Source organism: Megachile rotundata, chromosome 1 (assembly GCF_050947335.1).
Source record: "Megachile rotundata isolate GNS110a chromosome 1, iyMegRotu1, whole genome shotgun sequence".
Lineage (NCBI taxonomy): Eukaryota > Metazoa > Arthropoda > Insecta > Hymenoptera > Megachilidae > Megachile > Megachile rotundata.
The window spans coordinates 7,396,955-7,411,631 of record NC_134983.1 but is presented as its reverse complement, the minus strand read 5'-3'; the positions used below and the strand labels follow the sequence as shown (position 1 = coordinate 7,411,631).

The 14,677-nt window shown below is 30.8% G+C and overlaps 1 protein-coding gene across 14 annotated transcripts in view; it reads right to left on the bottom strand.

Annotated features, from left to right (window-relative positions):
- Nucleotides 1-5,328: 5,328 nt before the first annotated feature.
- Tomosyn (syntaxin-binding protein tomosyn) overlaps nt 5,329-14,677 on the bottom strand; it is a 96,965-nt gene continuing 87,616 nt past the window's right edge. For 12 of the 14 annotated variants that reach the window (XM_076537022.1, XM_012279320.2, XM_012279323.2 and 9 more), the window contains 5 exons: nt 14,375-14,483; nt 8,908-8,991; nt 8,490-8,585; nt 8,133-8,257; nt 5,329-7,885 (listed from right to left, as the gene is read on the bottom strand). In XM_076537022.1, coding sequence (XP_076393137.1) covers nt 7,623-7,885; nt 8,133-8,257; nt 8,490-8,585; nt 8,908-8,991; nt 14,375-14,483 — 677 coding nt within the window. In that variant the 3' untranslated portion in view covers nt 5,329-7,622. Of the gene's footprint in view, nt 7,886-8,132; nt 8,258-8,489; nt 8,586-8,907; nt 8,992-12,520; nt 12,806-14,374; nt 14,484-14,677 lie in introns of those variants that run through there. The other 2 variants (XM_012279324.2, XM_076537026.1) reach the window with 2 other exon arrangements.

Sequence of the window (14,677 nt, the reverse complement as noted above, 5' to 3'; positions counted from 1 at the left end):
ACTCTTTGCACTTGAAGGTAATTTGACTGTTTGCAAACAGCAACTTTAAAAGTTAGTTAAAAAGTTTAATGAATTCTTATGAGGTTATTATTTCTCTACTAATAATTTTGACTATTATTTGTTTCACTGTGTTTATACATCACACGTGTCATATTATAGAGTCAGTTAAAAATGCTTATTTCAAATTATTGTATTAAATAAAATGGTGAGTGAGAGTCACCTCTCGAGCGCAAAGTGTTAATACGGTGGTATATGGACGCTGCGAATTTGGTTAAATTATTTATTTACATAAAAGGGAATGGAAGAGGACTTTTAACACTTGTTAAGGTTATTCTTTTTGCATCTTTCTCGGTTTTCGGACATTTTTGAGAGACATTATTCATTTTATTTAATAGTAAACATGTATGGTTTCAAAGAGTTGCGGTTTATGAAATTCAGATTTGGAAGACTCTCTTATATTGAGACTGCAGTAATTTGTATTATGGTCTGACCAATCGTCAGTTTTCACTGTGACCATCAAGACATTATCTATTGTAATTTAATTTTTTTCGTTTTGAATATATGGAATTTTGGAATTTTGTAAATTTGGAATTTTGAAATTTGGAAAATGGAAGTTTGGAAATTTTGAATTTTGGAATTTTGAAATTTGGAAGTTTGGAAATTTGGATATTTGGATATTTGGATATTTGGAAATTTAGAAATTCGGAAATTCGGAAATTCGGAAATTTGAAAATATGGAAATTTGGAAGTTTGGAAGTTTGGAAGCTTGAAATTTTGGAATTTTGGAGTTTTGAAAATTTGGAAATTTGAAAATATGGAAATGTGGAAGCTTGGAAGCTTGAAATTTTGGAATTTTGGAAATTTGGAAGTTTGGAATTTTGGAATTTGGAAAATTTGGAAGTTTGGAAGATTAGAATTTTGGAATTTTGGAATTATGGAAATTTGGAAGTTTAGAAGTTTGGAATTTTTGAAATTTGGAAATTAGGAATTTTGGAATTTGGAAAATTTGGAAGTTTGGAGGGTTAGAATTTTGGAATAATGGGAATTTGGAAGTTTGGAAGGTTTGAATTTTGGAATTATGGAAATTTGGAAGTTTAGAAGTTTGGAATTTTTGAAATTTTGGAATTCTGGAATTCTGGAAATTTGGAAATTTGGGATTCTGGAATTTTGGAATAATGCAAATTTGGAAATTTGGAAATTACGGATTTGGGATTCGAAATTTGGAAATTTAGAAGATTAGAATTTTGGAATTTTAGAAATTGGTAATTATGGAATTTTGGAATTATGGAAAATTGGAGGTTTGGAAGGTTGGAATTTTGAAATTTTTGGAAATCTGGGAAGGATTTTTAACACTTATTGTTAAGGTTATTCTTTTTGTATCTTTCTCGGTTTTTGTACATTTTTGAGTACATTTAATAGTAAACATATATAGTTTCAAAGAGTTGCAGTTTTATGAAATTTAGATCCGAAAGACTCTCTTATATTGAGACTACAGCAATTTGTATCATGGTCTGACCAACCGTCTATTTTCACTGTTGCGATCAAGCCATTAATTATTGTAATTTAATTTTTTTCATTTAGGAATGGTTGAAACGTTACGTTTCCTTTATGAAAAAATTAAAAGCCACATTTCCCTTCAGATAGTGTAAGGGAATCAACGATTCGCCCTTCCTCACAGAATATTTTTCTTATTTCTCGGAACGTGTAAACGTCAGATATTGCTATTTTGATCATTAGTTTGAAGGATTAACACGTTAAACGCTCCAGTAAAAATGCCCCTGAATATAACATACTATAATTGTAGTTATTTAGATTACGATCGTTCCATTCGTCAATTTAACGAGTTACTGCTACGTTGAAGCCGTTAAAAGATTCATTAAACATATAAAGTACCTTATAAAGTATCTAATGACATGAGTACACACCTGGTACCAGTATTTCTAGTTGGGCAAGTTAAAGAAGTTCAATTAATATTCAAGTGGCAATTTGTGACGAGATATTCAACCTGTTAAACGTTTCAGGAATGGATAATATTTATCAATTAATGATTACAATTTAAATATTTCATTACTCGTCATGATTAAATGTTACATCGTTAATCGATACGTCATCATAATCAACTGTTACATCGTTCTTTGATCAATAATTGTAGTTAACACGTCCTTCAGAAGTTTTGACAGGAAGAATTTCTTTTGCTGAAGATGCAAGAAATGATTTTATAGTTCCAACTAGTGATACATTATATTACACTCTTTTTCATAAGGAGGTTGCAAATGGGTAAAAAATCGTGAGTAGCGTTACAGGTAACACCCTGTATAATTATTATGTATAATATATTTTATACGATTCTTTTACAATTAAACGTTAAAGTCATAAAAATTCCCACAATGGCTATAAACGGTGCCTCCTTCGAATTCATGATCAGCAGGAAACAGTTGTCCGCGTGTTCAATTATGCAATAAATAAAAGAACAAAGGAGAAAAAGGGCGTGAACGGTTAGGAGCTCGAGGTTTTCCGTATTCGATGTTTCTTGCTCGTTCAAGCCAAGGAGGCAAAAATATAGGAGGGAAAGGAAAATAGAGGAGAGGATGCGGTATACTGACGCTAAATTGAATTTTTTTCAATTCATTCCACTTGCCGCGAGCGAGACGCTCAAACTCGATGAGTATCTGTGCGCGACAGCGGCACCTATTCGCAGCAAATTCTCATTATTTTTAAATTGGAAATGAGAAGTGCACGCGGCGGGTGTGGTTGAAAGCACCTTTGCCGCCACGGGGAAAAAAGGAAAGATAGGAGAGAGCAGCAGTGTATTATTCCAGACTGATGCCTATTCTAACGGCGGAAGAGTCGGCGAATTTCATTTAATTACCCATCTATGCCCAATAACAACCTATTGTTCGCTATACAAACACGTATTTGTTAGATTATGTTAGGTTGATATAAAAGTAATTGCGGTTTTCGTGCATAAATTTGCAGGTAGTACGTCCGAGATTAGAATCAAATTAAGGACCATTAACATCTAGTTATTTTACTATCTTGAATGTAGCTGTAATAAAGAACCATGGTAATTGCTAGCTGAAATATGTTTACGGAAATTGGATAATAAAGTATAAAAAGTTTATGGTCCTAATAGGTAATTAAATCAATTAACACATTACCACCTATCAAATTATGAGTTGAAATATGTGCGTTCCATGAAACAGTGGCTATCAATGTTTTTCATCTTGAGGCACTCGAAGTTACGAAAATTCATACACTAAAAATAAAATACATTATTATTATAAAATTCTATACATTATACTTTTCCTTTGAAATAACAAATGAGGTAAGTAATTTTAATTAGGAAAGATTTTGCAAATGCTCAATCATATTATAACATGGAAACAAGTCCGTGAGTTACGCTGAGACGTTACATGTATACTCGAAAACAAGGCAGAAAAATATTATATATGTACCCTTGCAATGATAGTACACTAAAACCCTTATCAAGAAACACTTTTTAAGGGATACATAAAAACTTATTACGCCATCACTGTTGGTGCTTCGACTGCTTTTTCTTTAATTACTTCCTTTGCAAAAATTTACTGCGCATGTTTATCTCTTATGATTTAGGACTGCACAGAGAGTCAAGGGTAACTCATTAATTCCCTGTGCATAGCATCGGCCATCCACAAGTTAGTAATTAAATGATAAACATTAAGTTCAATTAAGTTACGCACTGTATGGAAAGTGGTGAAAATAAAGAAAAATTTATCAACAATAATTGTGTATTTATTGTTACCTAACAAACCCAACAGAATAAAAATATACATTTTCGAAACAAAGAATTTGTATCAAAAGAACGTAAAATATTCTGGAATTTGACGTCACGCGCCTCGCGAATTCTTGGAAATAACGTGAAGAAAATTCCAAGAAGTGGCACGAAGGATACCTCCTCACAGCTCATGTTCTCCTGATACAAATTTTCGAAATTGGTCGGTGGAATTGCGAAAATCGCGCCCGCGAATTCCTGGAATTTGACGTCAGCAAAATTCCAGGAAGTGGCACGAAGGATACCTCCTCACAACTCATGTTCTCCTGATACAAATTTTCGAAATTGGTCGGTGGAATTGCGAAAATCGCGCCAGGGAATTCTTGGAATTTGACGTCAGCAAAGTTCCAGGAAGTGGCACGAAGGATACCTCCTCACAACTCATGTTCTCCTGATACAAATTTTCGAAATTGGTCGGTGGAATTGCGAAAAACGCGCATGAATTCTTGAGATGACGTTAGGAGAATTCCATGAAGCTCAAAGAATGTCTCCTCATAATGCATGTTCAGCTGGTACAAATTCTCAATATTTTTTTTTTATATTTTATTTTTTACAGTTTGGGCAATTTCTAGGAGGCGGAATGACGGGATTTATAAGTAAGTATATATGCAAATTCATGTTTTTATTCGTATTTATTTTCAAACACTTTTGTACATCAAATGACTTAATATATTTTATTAATAGGTGGATACATTATTGGCTCTTATTTGTAGGACGGAATTATTACAATAATATGTACATGTCAGTGTGCGCTGTGGTATAGGATCTTGTAGAAAGCTAATAAAAATCTGTCGAGGGTATGAAGATAATGTAGCAATTAATTTGCTTCTATGAAGTTGAGGAAAACTGTAAGGTATGGAAAGAAATGTCATAAATACATAAATCGGACGGTTGCTTTCTTGCGCTGTATTAAATGTCGTTCGCATTAGGTTATTTTGACATTTACTTGCCGAATATGAACGCCCCCTTATGCAGGTTCGACGCAGCGCCATCTAGCCGTGATACGCAGAACTGAAGTTAAATGTCGTTCACATTAGGCTATTTTGACCGATACTTGCCTAATTTGAACGTCCCCTTGCGGTGTTACACTGAACTACGATAGAAGTTTGTCTGATGGTATATTACCATTGAAGTGTAATGATTTAATTACCGACAGAATCCAGTCGGTGCTTTGCACTTGTTCATCATAGTTCAGCAATTTGTTGTTAGATGGCGCTGGGAACAGCACTTGTGGCGGTTTTTTTAAAAGATTGATTCTTTTTCTTAATGCATTTATATGCGTAACATTTTCGATAATTCCTTTAACGTATGTTGATTATCAGAGTCATCGGTCAAAATAAGTTCTGTTATCAAAGTCGTCGATCCAAAAAAATTCTATGTGTACTTGTGAACAAACAATTAATGTTTAAAGCTATCGTCGTTTGATCATATTCAGTTTTACTTTAAAAACAAAATCAACCGCCATTTTAACAAAACTAAAAGCTTATATGGAATGAAATTAATCAAATAGGAACAGCTTGGTTGAAACTCATTTATTAATCGGAGCCAAGATACATCTGTCCTCGAGGCAGTAGTTTTACAATAACGTGGTATTAGATCTCTTGAAAAATAAGAATTGTACTAGATTAGTAATAGTATAAATCGAGAGTATTAGATTAGATTCGCTGCATCTAAGGACAAAATTTCATGTACAATAGTAGATTTACAGATTCAGGCCACAGCGTCAAAATAGCATTAGACAGAATAGACAATGAATAATACTCGACAACGGAGGAGACAGCAAAACTGTTTGTTACTTTTTTTTTCAACTTTTCGAATAATCGTAACGATGGATGAGATTATAAAATGAATTACAGCAGACATTCTCATACGGCAGAGCTCCTTTTCTCAAAATAAGCGACAACAACTTCTTCTTTTGTACCTCGATAATTGATCACTGGAAACAATTAACCATCTGATAAATTTGTACAGTGTATGAAAATAATTCGATTGAAAGTACAACTTCTGATTTGTATATTTTTTCTTTCGTGGGAAGCAGAACAGAACGGATACCTTTCTTTTGTTTCTTACAATCAATTACTTTCAAACACATCTCAACCCATGATATGATAAACAATTTAGAATCACCTAAAAGGTACTTTTTTATACAACAAGTGTTAGAATATGTTATATTATCAAACACTTAGATAATAATGTATCTTTCTGCATAGTTTCTTTGTCTCTGCAACTATCGTACATTTAACTACTATTCTATTGTTAGAGCGGTAAACAACTTGTTCGTTCGAAGAACATTTCTATAATATTATTATATTGTCCATATATGTGTACATACATATAAATGTATATAGATACATAAGATACACATATATGTACATTATGTATACTGTGTATATATATATACTCCTTTTTTTCTTATTGAATAGTAACACGCTTCTCCGTTTCACCTTAAAATCATTTACATCGTGTTTTCTTTCTCTCAAGAGGTTTCCCGATCCAAAACGATTAAAAGTTGTCACGAAAAACGTGTACCGATAACGTAAATCCACAGTTCGAACTTCTTTTCTCTTTTGTTCCTCTAATACAATATATTATCTCGGGACAAAAGGGGTGTGACGGTGGTTAAAATATTATTTACGTTATATTGTCCAAGGAAACTTATAATTCGAGATGTTCTGACTCAACTCGAAGAGATCTGCAATCTAAATCTCTGCAGGACATTTCATTAATATAGTGTTTAATTCAAGTGAATTAGTACCATTAACATCAACTATACAGTTATTGCTATGGAAGCAGTACGATGATTCAGAGTGACGATAAATTCGACTGAATTTATATATACATATATAATCTAATTTACGTATAATTGGTAAAATTACAGTATATACCATAAATTCAATCGAATTCATCGTCCACGCTGAAGTAGCGTAACTTACAACAGGTTATATTATACAAACAGCTCTTTGTCAACGTATAATATTTCCTACTGCATTTGTTCCTTTATATACATAGCATTGTCTAGCGTTAACTACAGTTAATAACAACGAATATACAGTTCATCGACGACGGGATAATAAAGATCTCGACAACTCCCTTATCGTGGATAAATTATATATTATACTGTGTATTCGACGTTTATTCGGTGTGCTATCGTCTCATTTATTGTCAATACATTCGGAACAACATCCCTGCTGCTTTCCAACGACAAAACATTGTACCGTTTCCGAATGGATTAACGAGCAACGTCGATAAAAAGGCAAATTGTTTACATATAATTTTATATATTGACTCATACTGTAATTGAATGATCCTATCGTTGCCTAAGAACTTTTGCTTTCTTAAAATCTTACACAACTATGTCCGCTAACATAATTCATTGAACTTCAATTGCAGCATTTGTCGTTTTTTTTCTGTTATCCGTTTATAATAGAAGTTATTACAGTTTGAGAAATCGCGCGTACTTAATCTTACTCGTGTTTATATACGTGTATACTTTACGAATTTTGCCTACAAGTTTTTCTGCCATTTTTTTTTCATTTTGTTCAAAGATGTGCGTGTGTATTACCTGCTTGTAAAAGTTTCTCTCCCCTACTTTTATTCAAAAACGCATACATACACAAACAAACATAGCTCTCACTCTTTCCTTTTTTATTTTTAATTTTTTTTTTATTTCGTGTAACATGTTTCCTGTGTGTGCGTGTAAAGTTCGCGATATAGTTTTACTCTCCGCCGGTTTCGGTTAGTACGATAGAACTCACGGGTGAAATGTGAACGCTAAATTACAGTAGATTTGGATAGATTTCCAAGGATGTTCTCATAGCTGATACCATTTCTTGTCTTTGTACTTGAGCATTAATCCATGAGCGGATTGCGAGAAGCTTTCTGCTTCGGACATCATACGCGCCGTTCGTTCTTCCAATTGAGAAAGCTTCTCGCCTCGCTCCATGACCATCTGATGGGCCAAATTCACTTCTCCTGTGGCTGTTGTCACGCGTTCGCGAAGACCTTCCGCTCCAGAATTCGGTCCTGGTATATGTTTCGCTACTGTACGAGACGCTCGACCACTCGATTCGCCGACTGAAAATTTAAATCAAATAAAACATTTAATTCTTCAAGTTTACAAGAGCATCTAAAAAATTACACTCATTTATCACAGGAACTTTGTCATCTTATACAGAATGTTTCAGCAGAAATAAATACTTTAAAAATGATAATATAGGATTATTTCGAGTCAAAGTTTTTATGTAAACTTATCCACCAATGTGCACAAGAAATAACAAATACTAAATGAATGCAGTGATTAATATTTATAAAAGATGCTTACATAGTTCTTCTCGGTCGAGACTTCGCGATCCACCGCCAAACAGTCCTTTAAAGAAACTTTCTTTCGGTGGTTCAGGCATGTCGTGACCAATAAATAGATCTCCCATCATTTCAGTTAATTCTCCGCTGAAAATATAGTTAAAACTCTTGAAGTTACTCTTAAAATATATTCCAATATTATTATATAAAAATGAACATTAAAATAAAAAGATAAACTAGAAAATTATATTGCAAATTTAACAAGGATGAAATTGAATTAAAATTTATGTAAGAAAAAGCATGCAATATTAAGTTTAACTTAGTATAAAATAAGTATTTTATTTATGAGTTTTGATTGTATAATTTGAAAGAATCGTACCAGAATTCACTGGACACAGAAAACTTTTGAATTTCCGTGGGAGAGGAGAGATAAAGACCGTGGCCCCTATTACTGAAGCAAAGTGTCTTTGCAATTCTGTAAAAAATATACGGACAATGTTATCACGGTATATGGTTATTTCGCAATGTCTGCATGAAAGTGTAAACGTATACAGGAGAAAAGTACTAAAATTCAATAAATGTGCACTTACGTATACAAGCGTAATAAAAGTAAAAGCGAACGACTGAATGAGGTTTAAAACAAGTTTATTCTTTTTGATGAAGTAATAACAAGATCGAAGATAGGAATGGAACGATATATTTATTAGTGGAAAGAAATTAAAATGTACGTAGAGAAGGCATTGCATGTATCGTATAAAATACAATTGTGAGAGGTGTACTTTATAGATCTCACTTACTGCTCGGTATCGCCATTAACAAAGAGTTGATGACCCCATATGGACAACATGGGGTCTACAATGCCATGTTTTGTAGTCTGAAAACTGTTAGAGATTACAGAGACAGGAGAACAATGAGCGTTAAGCCATACACGAGTAAAAAAAGAGTAGGTCGTTTTTTTTCTTTTAAATATTTCTCAGTTGGAATAATGAGCATTAACCCTTAAAACATCAAGTCCTTTCATGTTTATAGAAATTTCTACGATCCCAATTTGATCAAATTTGTTAACAAGGCGATGTACATTCGAGTGCGAATCTGGGAAACCTCGACAAAATGGCGGCCGAAGGGAACATTCCTATAACTCGCAATAACTGTGCATTGGCATACATTATATTCAAATTACAATAAGCATTTTGTAAATCGATAGATAAAATTTTTGAAGATGTACTCTTACTTTTAAAGGACAACAGTTTTATTACTCTTTAGGTATAAGAAAGGTGACTCGGTACTAAATCAGAACATAAATCAACGTGTACTTATAATTATACAAATTCAAATTCGTGACGAAAGTAACGCAATAGTTTAATACGTAAACAAGATGTAAAAGATGATAGTGTGGGGCGAAGTATTTAATTTTGATTGATTTAAAGTATTTTGAAAGCCTCACTTTTACATAAATTTTAAAATTAATGTACTTTCGTGCACGCTGTTCGAAAATAGAGTGTTTTTCTCTAAAATTAGTCAATTAATTATAACTTTCAAAAATAACTGATTTATTGAAATTGATTTTAAAATATGTGGTTTTGAATTTAGATATGATTATGGAACGAATAACGAACGTTTTTCTTTTAAAAATACAATTGAACATAAATAAAATTGAATATCAAATACAAATAAAATTCTTCTTTATCGACGGCTTGAAAATAGAATTCCTCTTGACCGACGACGACCCCGATGATCATCACAAAAATGGTACTAATGGCACCATCTTGCGATACACCATGAAACTACTAAAATAGAAAACTGTTTTTTCTTGAAATTAGCTACTTTCACATTATTCTGAGGCGATTAGATCATTCTAAGGCACCGATAGAACTGAAAAAATGCGATTACAATACTCTAAAAACCTTACAAAGAAAAATTGAATTGTGGTGATCATCAAAGTCGTCGGTGAAGAAGAGTTCTGTTATTAAAACCGTCAATCAAGAAGAGTTCTATATGAATTTATGAGCAAATGATTCATGTTTAAAGCTATCGTCATATGATCGTATTCAATTTCATTTTAAAAACAAAATCGTTTACTATTCATTCTGTAACCAACCTTAATTCAAGAACATGTATTAAAATTAAATTCAAAATCAGTTCCAATAAAATTAGTTATTTTTGCGAAGTTATTAATTTATTGATTATTAAAATATAGAAAGACAATTCCTATAATTGAATCGTCTTATGTGCCACCATCTAGTGGTAAGAAAAGAAAAGTAAAGAAACAACAGTTTCAAAAGTGTGTACTTCACCCCGTTCGCCGGAGAGATGGCGCCAATAGTACCGTTTCCGAACGGATTCAATCGATTTTCAATTTTCTCGTACTAATAAGCGATAAAATACTTTCATTTGCTTCAAAGAGCAACATTAATCAACTTTACACAATTTTATAAGTGTCAGAAAGCCAATAAAGGTAATATAAAAGAGAAAATTGTATTCGGAATGAAGGGCCATTAGTTCGTACCTTTCACCGCTAGATGGCTAAGCAATTTTTAGTCTAAGTTTTTCAAATTTTCAAATATATACCTCCTAGTGAATTGTAAAACCATTTTTCTGACTTTATCGTGCGTGTAGAATAATTTTTGAACGACAGCGAGTCGCGAGATTACCTCATTTCATGCATTTTTTTGTTTCGATTTTTAAAATGTATGTAAAAGTGAAGCTTCCAAAACGCTTAAAATCAATGAAATGAAGCACTGCACAATGTACTACCTTTTATATCTTTCATTAATAATAAATTGCGATTACAATACATATTATAAGTCAGGTATAATAAGCATGCCAATGTATGCATGTTATTTAAAATTTTAAGGACCTATTACCCTAGGGACCATAGGGACCATTATTCAAGGGAAACGAGATTTGCATTCGAGTGTACTTCGAGACTATTTAATAGAAATTAATAATGTAAAAATATTGATAAAATTAGAATAAGCACTGCTTGTACGATAGCTTATTTTTGATTTAAAAAAGTATAAATGAAGTATGATCGTATTCATATTCTGCTTAGTAAATAAAGGAACTGTTAGAGAAATAATTTACATTATTCAATTTAATTTTATATAAAAATTTTTCTTTCTCGTTAAACTTTTAGCATAATATTACTAACACATTAAGATTAAAAATCACTTAGTTACTTTAACTTGTTTAGTTAAGTCTACAGGATTCCATAGAAAAGAATATTTAGTGGAAATGTCACATGTCAAAGAATGTGTGAAAATATCTAACACCACTTAATTTTACCATGTTATGTTCTTTTCTAGTTTGAATTGTTTTTGGACTAAATGAACTAATCTATAAAATAGAACTATAATAGTTCCATTCGCACAACATATATTTATATTTAAAATACACAATTACAGCAGCTAGTTGTTTTAGTAACAATAACTATGTGTTCCTGAAATTCTTTTGCTAAGACAATCAGAATCAACTTCTAACTACACATGAATTTATAGCCACGTTAAAAACATAGGATATTAATATGTAATTTTAAACTAAAATTATCACTGTCAATTAAAAGTAAAGAATACATTAATTTTCTAGAAGATTTAAGACAGGGTTAATTACAACATACTACATCACTAATTATATTACTAATCAGAATATGAATACCCTGAACATTCTCTATGCCGAATGTCCTTGAAAACATTCTTGATCCACATGCAAATATAAATTGAAATTTGTTTCGTTATTAATACAAAAATTATATGATTTCGATCGTTTAATTAATTAATTGTATTTTTACTCTTATATATTAGTTAAATAATAATGTTACAACAATAAATTATTTTATTAGTTAACTATGCTACAGGGATAATTGTTGCTATGAGTTTAAATTAATCACACAATTACACAACCAAGTAAAAAACAAAAGATTATGACACAGAATAGAATTCATGATTTTGATAAAATAAAGTGAAGTATGCACTAATTAGCATTGTAAACTCAAGTTTAAAAAATTAGATTCATTTAGTAAGTTCATATTTTGCACTAAAAAAGCGTACAAACGAATTGATAGAGATAGTGGAATAAATAAAACAATTATTTTAATTAAAAACCTTTAATCATAAAATATTGTAAAAATAACAAAACATAGTAAAAAAGTATTTGTACACCAGAAATGGTAATTGAAATTATATGTACCAAAAATTAATAGATATGACAATTTGAACAATGGAATATGAATTCTTTTATAAATTTTAAAAGACACAACACAATGAATATTTATAAGATTTGTCAATTGAAAAAATTAATTGAATATTATAAAAGTTAATATCCTGATTAATGTTATACTTATATGTACATACTAATTTATAAATGCATATGTACATACTAATTTGTAAATGCATATGTACATAATATCATTCAACTTCCGTTTAATATTATAAACTATAACATATAAAATATTATACAAGTTATTATACATTATATGTTTTCAAAATTATCAGCAATTCTAAAATTAATTTTTAAAAAAGAAATGAGAATCGTTTTTCGAATTGACATATAGTAGAGGTCGCTTTTCTAGCAAAATGAAGTTTCGCGAACAAAATTTGATTACGTACGTTCAATCAATATTTGCATGTAGAATTTCGAACTTTTCATCGATACAATCAGATTAACAGCCTGCATGTAATGTAATGGCACTGGAATTGACTAAAGAAAGAAAAACAGAAGTTGCATATCGCAGAAAGATGCAAATTTGATATTAATTTTTCGAAGAGCGAAACCACCAATTTCATATAGAGAACTATATAAAATATGTAATAGAATAAATAGTGCAATAAAAGTGCTCGTATAAAGAGTACTACATAAAACATGCTATAAGTGTATTAAGGGTTAACGAATACACGTTACTTGTAATAAAGATGAAATAACATGCTGTAGATGTTAAGATATTGCTTATTATCGTTTCACTAAGTAAAATAATTAATTATACTATATTTATGATAGCGTTATGAACTTAACCGTAAAATAGCATCTATTCAATGTTCATTCAACCATATAATACACAATGTGCTCACTAAATCATTATCCACATTATATACAACATTACTGTACGATTATGTGATACTTATACGTATTTTAGATCATTTTTATCAGATATCTTTGTTTGGTGCACTAATTCAATCTACTATACGTTATTATTTATGAATGCATATTTTCACTATTTAAAATAACACGATAAAAATAAATAATGTAATTAAATTATAGCAATTAAAAGACTCTTATCATTTTCAAGTGTTTACCCGTAAAGATTAGTATTATTAATTAATAGAATGCATAGGTTAATTTAGAAAAGATAAAAAATTAATCAAAGAGAAATTTCTAATTTTACAAATAATAGCTATTCAAATTATAAGTTACAAATAATAGTTATTTTAATTATTAAAAAGTTTAACGTTAGAAATTATTTTTTTTAACGATTACAAAAATAGTATAAAATAATTTTATTTACAAAAATAAATAACTATAATTATATTGTAGGAAGCGAGCGCTATGAGTCTATCCGTTTAGGGGTGAGCGTTGAGGGTTGAAAACAGCTCGTCCTCTCACGTGTGTGTAATTACTGTTGTTTTGTAATTGAACTAGTTTGTGTATTTTTTAATTAAACGGATAGATCCACAAAATTCTATTCCTACAATATTGTAATTAAACAAGGAAAAAGAAAAAGAAATGCTTCATAAAGATATTTATGGTGTCTGAATTTAAATACCGATTACTATTCCAATATACTATACACGTGCTTATGCTACAAAATTAGCTTAATTAGTATATCAGTGCAAATAATAATGCATCTGCCGAAAAAGGAATAAATCTCCAGTTCTATTCGTTCGTATACAGATGATCGGCAACAATTTTGGAAAATATTAAAAATTCTTTTCAGAAAATATGTCTGTTCATAATATATTGTGGATACTTTTAACAAGATACAGATGTGCATATTAATACGATTTTTATCGTACAAAAATCGAACTTCCGACGAGTTTAAGAGTTTCCGATCATAAACTGTGCAATTCGAAATCGTTATTTTTTTTTTAATATTATTAACATATTTTCAATCAAAGGTCAATTTGTTAGTACGGAACAATTTTTACGCTACTTTTAGTAATGTATAAAATGTTGCAGTGTTGCAATAGAACATGGTGCATTTAAATATTTCTGTGCAATTATAATGATTAGTTTGCCGTGAAGCTGATTTAAGAAAACGTTTATTCTTCTTACCTCAAATCTATCAGAGGTAGGAAATCGACGTCTATTAGCGACCTCAAACTTGGTAAACTGTACGTTGCTATATGTCCATTGGAAATGTAGCACACCAGACAAACATTATCTAAAAAAGAAATACCATTTCTTTATTTGTTAATTATTTAATTTAGCTACATTCGTTTGAAATTACTACACATTACAGTAGACTTTGATTGTATTGCCATGGACGACGCTGTAAAAGCAATTCTTGGAATTGAAATATGTATTATAATTTGACAATATGACAATTTGACAATATGAAAATTTGACAATATGAAA